This window comes from Papilio polytes, unplaced genomic scaffold (assembly GCF_000836215.1).
Source record: "Papilio polytes unplaced genomic scaffold, Ppol_1.0 DF820955.1, whole genome shotgun sequence".
In the NCBI taxonomy this organism is placed as follows: domain Eukaryota; kingdom Metazoa; phylum Arthropoda; class Insecta; order Lepidoptera; family Papilionidae; genus Papilio; species Papilio polytes.
The window spans coordinates 2,037-11,293 of record NW_013528249.1 but is presented as its reverse complement, the minus strand read 5'-3'; the positions used below and the strand labels follow the sequence as shown (position 1 = coordinate 11,293).

The 9,257-nt window shown below is 36.0% G+C and overlaps 1 protein-coding gene across 1 annotated transcript in view; it reads right to left on the bottom strand.

Moving 5' to 3' along the window:
• LOC106110057 (anoctamin-9-like) overlaps window positions 1-4,960 on the bottom strand; it is a 13,124-nt gene extending 8,164 nt beyond the window's left edge. The window contains exons 1-5 of the mRNA XM_013291744.1: window positions 4,044-4,960; window positions 3,784-3,938; window positions 3,148-3,261; window positions 2,967-3,060; window positions 1,390-1,473 (exon numbers count right to left, since the gene is read on the bottom strand). Coding sequence (XP_013147198.1) covers window positions 1,390-1,473; window positions 2,967-3,060; window positions 3,148-3,261; window positions 3,784-3,938; window positions 4,044-4,259 — 663 coding nt within the window. The 5' untranslated portion in view covers window positions 4,260-4,960. The remainder of the gene's footprint in view (window positions 1-1,389; window positions 1,474-2,966; window positions 3,061-3,147; window positions 3,262-3,783; window positions 3,939-4,043) is intronic.
• Window positions 4,961-9,257: the final 4,297 nt, after the last annotated feature.

Below are 9,257 nucleotides of genomic sequence, written 5' to 3'. Positions count from 1 at the left end.
TTTTAGTTTTCATATTGTTCTTTTAACTATTTTGTAATTACCAGTTCTTAATATATTGTTTGTACCGGAACCAGCTTTTATTTAAATACAGTCCACTAGAAAAATCAGTAGAATCAGTTTTGAACACCAACACTATCGAGAAAACATATTTATTTGCATAAGGATTCATACCAAATAAGAATAAAAGTTAAATGAAAGAAAAAGTCGATTGCATTTATTTGACGGTTTTCGCGAAACAAACGGTTATTGTGCGACAACCTTAAGAGATAGATATATGTATCGCAGACTTCTATTTAGCAAATTTAATGGGCTACAATTCTTCCATACATCATTTTTATGTAAGTCTTATAGTTTAGGCTACGTAAGCAAAGATAGCAAAAATGGCCCGAAATTTCGTCGCGCGATTCGGAGCTAAACTATTTAACTACGTCGTAGTCTTTGACTCCAAAAATCAACCAAAAAAATGGGACCTATCTGCAAGCATTACCTTTAGGATCAAAAAAGAATTATCAAAATCGGTCCACTAGCGGCGGAGATATGCCGTAACATACATAAAAAAAACATACAGACGAATTCAGTACCTCCTTCTTTTGGGAAGTCGGTCAAAAAAGGAATTATCAAAATCGGTCCATTAGACTTCTTTTGGGAAGTCGGCCAAAAAGAGTGGAAAATCGCAATGAGATAAAAGACTTTACTAGTATTTAATGATTCAAGAATTGTATCTCGGAGTTAACGATGTTTGTAGTTTCTATAGTGTCCTTAATACTTGTTGCATTTTTGCGGTAAAAACGCTTTTTTATTTATATAATACGGTGGCAAACGAGCAAGCGGGACCTGAATCCGCGGAAATGGCGAAGCGACCGCTGACATGCTCAATTGCAGATGCGTTGCCTACCCTAAATCGATGGAGAAGGAGACACACATAAAGAGGATATTTCCCCTTCCTATGAGTCTCCTCCACCGTCAAATCCACTTTCCCATCCAAATCTTTCCTTATAAGAAAAGTTTGGGGCGGGAAAGGGACTAAAGTTAGGCCTCCGGCACCACACTCATCAGACGAAACGCGGCATTGCTCCCACTTCACGCCTGTCTTCTGTGTGGTCGTGGTATTGCACCGGGCGAGCCGACCTATTCGTGCTAAGATGTTAAAGCGGGCTCTACCACTGCGAAGTTGTTTAACCGACTTAAAAAAGGACTATATGTAGAACAGTAGAATCTTTATTGTAGGTGTAGTAAAGCACCTCGCCTTAGGAGGAGCAAGGAGCGGTTTGAGTAGGCCTCAATCCACCTCATTCATAAAGGGGAGGCAAGAGAAAGTAGATATGAGGGATTCATCATTACTTCAAAACCTCTTTTTCTAATATGAAGATTGTTTGTGTCACAACTTACCTTGAGTCCAAAGTATTCATGCACCAAGGTTAATGGCTGTCTGGTAAACATATTGGTCATACCAGCCCAATTATAAAACAGGATCTAAAACAATAAAAACTCTTCATTGAATCTGAAGTTCAAAGTACTTTTAATCATTAAGCATAAAAGAAAGGTAACTAATAAAAACCAAGACTTTTTGTCAAAATTTCATGAACTTTTTTAATGTATTTGTTATTTCATGCACTACACCATGTGATTAAGCGAAAATTAATTAAAAACGGCTTAACTCACGCTTTTATCGTCCTTTTTGACGGCACCGACTAGTTTCAGACCCTTCGAGTGTCCTTCTTCAAGGCGAGTATTAATTAACTTTTGTTTGCTGTCACGTCGCGCCTCCCACTGCGGTCCAGGGCACGGAGGGCGCGGCTCGAAGGAAAGGGGGGCGCTGGGAGCGTTGTGGCCGGCGTTTCGTTCGTGCTTCGGCGACGGAGATGGCGACGGGTTCAAAAATATTGAAGTGTCGCTATTGTTGTTAAAATTAATATAATTGGCCCGCAGTGCGAGGCGCGACGTGACCGCGAACAAAAGTTCATTAATACTCGCCCTAAAGAAAGACCCCCGAAGGGTCTGAAACTAGTCGGTGCAGTCACCAGACGATAAAAGCGTGAGTTGAGCCGTTTTTTTATTAATTTTTGCTTAAAGTAATGTCTCACGATAGTTTAAACAATTTAACCATGTGATTAGATACTGTGGCTGCAGATATGAACATATCCCTGTATGTTTGTATTACCTACTTTTGAATCATCATCAACTCGCTTTACTCGTATATGTACGTCCCCACTACTAACTAAGACATAGTCCACCACGCTGGAAAAGTGCGGGTTGGTACTTAATAACAATGCTATTATTTGTAGTAAAATAGTACCAAGCCATCCTCATTTTAACCGCAAAAAAGTGATTAATTGCTTTCATGAAATGTTGGAATTTTTTTAACTTTTAATCAACTTTGACATGCTACTGCTATTATGTAAAAAAAGTATCAAGTGTACCACGGCGTTCTATTCCAAAGTTGGCGCAACTTGTCATCAATCTAAAATGGTACTATGATAAAAAAGGAACAAATAAGTACTATATTACTAGTAAATGTTCCGGTGAGGCTACATCCGCATGGAATTACAAAAACATTATTCTATAGTTTACATTTGTGATATTTTCGATTTCAAATGTCAAAACTCAAATTCACAAATGACAACGAAGGCCTTTGACATTAGAAAACAATTACCGTTACCATGGCAACCTTGCTTCCGTGATGTTGTTTTTCCTATATGACGGTTCTTTCCAAATTATTTACTCATTAAGTTTAGTAGCGTGAACATATTTAGCCTAAAACGTGTCATAAGTGAAAGACGTTTTACTAAAAAAGGATCTACTAAAAATATAGTTACTGTGATTGCTGACATCCTACATAACTAAGTAGTGTGTGTTTACGTTTTATTATGATAGTGCCACAACTACGCATTATAAAACAGTTTGTGAGAAGAACACAAGTGAATGTGTTTCTTTGGTTTGGTGGTCGTAAGCGAGTTTGACATTACCTGACGAGCATTAATCCTTGAAGCGTCTTGTGGAATGTAGTACGGTCCGTCATGTAATGCGTATGCATCTACCACAATATTGCGTTTCATTAGCCTATAAACATTGTTTTGATCAAAAATTCGTCGTGACCTGTGTTTAATTTGTACTACGTATTCGTACATTAAATAAAGCAGCTCTTACCTTTCCAGCCCTATGTAGTTTTGTCTGTCTCCAAATGGAACGGTCAGCAATGCCATATAAACTACGAGGCTTCTCTCCAAGCTCGTGTATTGTAATGGTTGTGTGTACTCCTTTCTACGAGAAAATGCGATATTCATAAATATGTAATTGCTGTTTGTTGGAAGTAGGCTTATGTCTATACATTGTATTCAGTTCACATAAAATTTATAAAAACTTTTTAATTTTTTTTTATAACATAAGATGGCAAACGTGCAAGCGACCAAATCGCCAAAATAGTGAAGCGACCGCTGCCCATAGAAATCCGCAATTGCAGATGCGTTGCCTACCCTTATCTGACGGAGGAGGAGACGCACATAAAGAGGATATTTCCCCTTTCTATACATGTCCTCCACTGTCAAATCCACTTCCTCTTCTCAACCTCCCTTTATAAGAAAAGGGTGGTAAAGAGAAAGGGATTTAAATTAGGCCTCCGGCAACACACTCATCAGACGAAACACGGAATTGTTTCCATTTCACGCCTGTCTTCTGTGTGGTCGTGGTATTACACCGGGCGTGCCGGCCCATTCGTGCTAAGATGTTGAAGCGGGCACTACTACTGTTGTAATCTATATGTAACTGTTAATAATCTATATGTACCTTATTAAATTTATCCACTCTCGTTCTTTGCTTGACATTATGTGTTCGGATCGAGCACTCTGAACGCATTTTACCCCAAAAGCTTTTCCCAAATTATTGAGAACATCATTCGGGCAATGTATTTTAAAAAATACTAGCTTTCGGTGTTTTGGCAACTAAAATAAACAGAAACATAAGTAACAATCGCAGATATGTATGAGTAAAAAGACATCGGCAATAAATGTGAGCTATAGAATATTAATAAGAAAACAGTTACTTACTACACCATTTTCAAATTCAATTTCAAATCCAGTTTTAACAATGTTGGTGAGAAAATTATTTTTTATGATGTCACTTATGATGTTTTCCTCATCTTTCACAACTAGGATCAGATCAATTTTACGAACGCCATCTCTGAATGTTCGTGCGGCATTAGTTTTCAGAGGCAAAGTACTGTCGTTTGAATCTGACGTCGAATTGTTTTCTGCGTCCTTCATGAACAAAGATTTGGGTACAGGTTTTTAATCTTTTATTGAAATAAATATGTTCAAATGTTACTCTAAATGCCCTAATTACAGTAAATCATACGAAAATCATATGTAAAATATAAAAAATTGCCGAGTCTCGCTTTCCCTATAAAAGAGTGTTAGATGTCATGTAAAACTTAGTCATTTTAGTTAGTGCCTATTATGTAGCCTTGGCAACTACACGGCGCCACCATTTTTATCCAAACCTAGGCAAGTCTCTCGAGAATAACGTATTTTAGTTTGAAAATTAATAGCGCTATGTAATTGCCAAGGCTACATAATAGGCACTAACTAAAATGACTAGGTTTTACATGACATCTAACACTCTTTTATAGGGAAAGCGAGACTCGGCAGTTTGTAAATTTCATATTTTTTGTGGGATCTTACTTCTTTTTGTAGGTTTTCCTAATTAATTTTTTGTCGTTAAAAACCAATTTAGTTTGAACACTTCCTTACCTGAAAATTCTTCGAACTAGAGGTCAAATTAAAATGGTTCTAATTTTCTATATTAAAAACTAATAAATTCCCAGATTTTTTATTTTTTCCTTTAATTACACATTGACTTCTATCTATATTCTAAATTTCAAGTTTGTGGGACTGCTAGAAGTACCTTAGAATTATGATAACACGTAGGTTTTTGTAAAATGTGAAGAATTAATTGACGATATTTCGTAAACTACACGCTAGAATTATAAAATATTTTGCGATTATAACAACGTGTATGATATCTATTTATGTTAGAAATTTCAAATGTCTATCTTTATTTATAATAAAGATACATGGATTTCAATATATTTTCAATGAAAATGTATTTTTATTTAATCAATAAATTTTAAGATTTTTAATTTTCTCCAGAATCTACAGTCAAAGCGTTGACTAAATTCTAAATTTCAAGTTTGTAGCACCATTGGAAGTACCTTTAAAATATGATTAAACACGCATTTGTGTAAAAAAGTGAAGATTTCAACTAGCTATAAGTTGTAAACTGCTGGATATAATTAAAAGATATTTTGTCTATATAATGCATTCCGGTATATGTATTGATGATTAAAATTTTTAAGTTTCTATCTTTATCTACAACGAAGTTGTGAGAAAGTGCCCTGAAGCGCTTGGAATATTTGGCTGTGCTCGCCCCCGGCGGGTGCACTGCCGCGCACCTAGATGCTCTTTTTCATGTATTATTTACCATTTATTGCTCATTAGGCTCATTAGGCCTCCGGCACCACACTCATCAGACGAAACGCGGAGTTGCTTCCACTTCACGCCTGTTTTCTGTGTGGTCGTGGTATTTCACCGGGCGAGCCGACCCATTCGTGCGAAGATGTTAAAGCGGGCTCTACCACTGTCATACTAGTGAGATCGCAACGATGAAAAAGCATCAGTGCGAATGGGGGATAATCTTACTAATGTTATTTACTGGGTGGATGTTGGTAATTATGTCTCTCTATGGTCGCTCAACGGAACTCGCTGACATTTGGCATAGGCTTAGATCATAGACTGGAAGGACACATATGTATGATAGTAATTCGTTTTGCATCGTATTGCACGCAGACAGAGTCGTGGGCGACAGCTATTGGTAAATATGTCACCGAATATCGGACTTTTACAGTACCTCTATGTGTTGAATGTCTTTATTTAGAACATGGGCATACCATCATCTTGCTCTCCCTCCATTCCTGTTGCTCAAGTTTTTCACTCATTTCAAAATATTAAAATGTATATAAAAGCCCGATACAAATAATATAACACGAAACGTCATTAACGATATCAAATAATATATTTGACAATGTAGAGACGTAAAACTGGCCAGCATAAAGTCATTTGTATACACTGACATGTACAAAGAACCAGCGATAACAGGTGAAATTATGTGCCTATTTGATATTCGCCTTTTAGGAATTTCACTAAGAGATGCGACAATGTAATTAGTATCGATGAGACTGGTCCGCAACTCATCCCTCCGTTTAGAAATTCCGTCATAAATGTGGATTTCCCCTAAATATGGAAATATAACCTTGCTAACCTTTATAGTTTGTCTAAATAAAATATAGTGCCACAAGGCTCTTGTGGCACCTTTTTGACATTGACAGAATGGCGCCTTTGAGCATTTAGGGCTACCAGCAAGGTAATATTCTTTCCTTTTGAAAGCGAAAACGCTAATTGTAAGGGAAGTACTTGTACCTTACAATGTAACTAGGGAATGCCCCAGATTTCTTTTGTCGGTTAGAAGGCTCTATAGTTAAAGAATCTTGGTAGCAAACTTTTAGCAATGCCCTCTCTTGAGACAGTGAGGGAAGGAATAGTCTTAACATAATAGAAATCGTCTTACTTAGATCTCATCTACAGAATAATAGAAATCTTAATGTTCGTTGTTTATAATCAACACACAGTACAACTATGTGCTATGGTTTGAACTGTGCGTTTTAAAATTATTAGATAATTAGTTTGTTACATTACTGAGTACACACAGTAATTTTCTTATTACGTTAGTAAATAAGTATGTTAAAAACCAAAATCCTTGTTTATTTTGTCATGAAGGAAATACTTCCAGTTGCACAAAACACATTACTAACAACTAAGGGTTCGCTCACTGCAATTTGAAATGAATACATTTAATATGGTAATAAAACAACTGTCTGAAAAATATTTATAAGTCAATTATTGTTTAACAATTTGTTGAAACTAATCATGTTATACATGCGTCCCCATGAGAAAAGGAAATTTCTTGGTATCACATTTTCGTCACAACAGACAGAAAATGATTCACATTTTCAAATGTAATTACTGGACCACCTACTTCTTTTCCGCGATAAAAATATCTCCCACTCTGAAGAAAACCTCTCTGATACTACTTTTGAACACTTTCATTTTGGCGTAGCGAGCTTACCTCGCACCCGGAGTACAATTCTTTTTAGCGCAGTATTCGAATATTGTATGATTTTTACATCTAAAATATATGCTCAAATTAATTATTATACATATTTAAGTTAAGATAATTCGCAAAGGAGTAATAAGCGCCACTTAACATTTAAAGCCTTTTTTGACCGAATTCCCAAAAGAAGGAGGTTTTTTGGAGTCTAAGGCTATGACGTGGTAGTGCCCGCTTTAACATCTTAGCGCGAATGGACCGGCACGCCCGCTGTAACACCACGACCACACAGAAGACAGGCGTGGAATGGAAGCAATTCCGTGTTTCGTCTGATGAGTGTGGTGCCGGAAGCCTAATTTGAGTCCTTTTCTCTTTACCACCCTTTTCTTATAAGGAGAGGATGGGAAGTGGAAGTGGATTTGACGGTGGAGGAGATGCATAGGAAGGGGCAATATCCTCTTTATGTGCGTCTACTCCTCCGTCGAATAAGGGTAGTAGGCAACGCATCTGCGATCGCGGATGTCTATGGGCAGCGGTCGCTTCGCCATTTTGGTGGATTCTGGTAGCCGCTAGCTGGTTTGCCACCTTATGTTATAAAAAAAAAACGTAGTTAAATAGTTTAGCTCAAAATCGCGCGACTAAATTTAGGGTCATTTTTGCTTTCCTTGCTTACGTAGCCTAAACTATAAGACTTACATAAAAATGATGTATGGAAGAATTGTAGCCCATTAAATTTGCTAAATGAATGTCCGCGATAGCATATATCTATCTATTAAGGTTGTCGAATAACCACATTTTCATTAAAATATCGCTCGAAATCTACACCCCAGTTTCAACGCTATAAATCGTGTTCGGTGTGAATCCTTATCCAAATAAATGTGTCAAGAGAATTTAATGTAGATTATGAATGCCCTTGAAACTGTGTAATTCCGATCAATAGTTTAGGAGATATCATAAATAGCAAATTACAAGTCGCAGAAAAAAATACCAACTTGTAACAAAGTTTGCTTTCTTGGCTTACGTAGCCTAAACTATAAGATCTACATAAAAATGATGTATGAAAGAATTGTAGCTCATTCAATTAGCTATATTAAAGTCCGCCATAGCATATAGCTATCTCTTAAGGTTGTCGCACAATAACCGTTTGTTTCGCGAAAACCGTCATTAAATGCAGTCGACTTCATTTAAAACGCTTTTTTTCTTATTTGGTATGAATCCTTATCCAAATAAATATGTTTTCACGACATAGTATTAAATGTAGATCATAATTGCCTTTTACAGTATGTAATTCTAACCAAGATTCTAGAAGTTATTAAAAATATTAAAACTCACGGGCAACAGCGGCGCGCGGCTGGACAGAATTATGAGTGAATAGCAACGATGTATTAGATCTTTACTTAATTTCTTATATAATCGATTTAGATAACTCATTCTTTGTTTGAAAGCTAGTGATTATCATACTGCTATGTTTAGATTCACTAAAAATCGAGAAATAAATAAACTTTTTAATAAAAAAACAAAACCGACTTCCTAACAAAATACACTAAAACAAAATATTCTCATAAAAGAACAGTACACTAAAAAGTAACGAAATAATTCCTTGAAAATAGTAAACCTACCTTATTGTAACTGTTATGTCTATATTCTACAATTATTATTACTTTGAAGTCGGTGTCAGTCAATGTAGATTCATTACTTAAACGTTACTATATTTACAATTGTTAATTGTTATGGTAAAAAAGTGGAAACCCTTACGTATAAATATCACTGCATACCTGCATGTATCATGCACTGCATGTAATAATAATTGTACAATATAGACATAACAGCTACAATAAGGGAGGTTTACTATTTTCAAGGAATTATTTTGTTACTTTTTAGTGTACTGTTTTTTTGAGAATATTTTGTTTTTAGTGTATTTTGTTTGGAAGTCGGTTTTGTTTTTTTATTAAAAAGTTTTTATGCCAATTAGTGTAGAAACGCACAGGAATTAAAATTCACTTTGGATTATATAGTTTGTATGTTTTCTAATACTACGCAGATGAAGTCGCGGGCAACAGCTCGTAATACATAAAGTAAAGAGACGAAGTGAACTGACA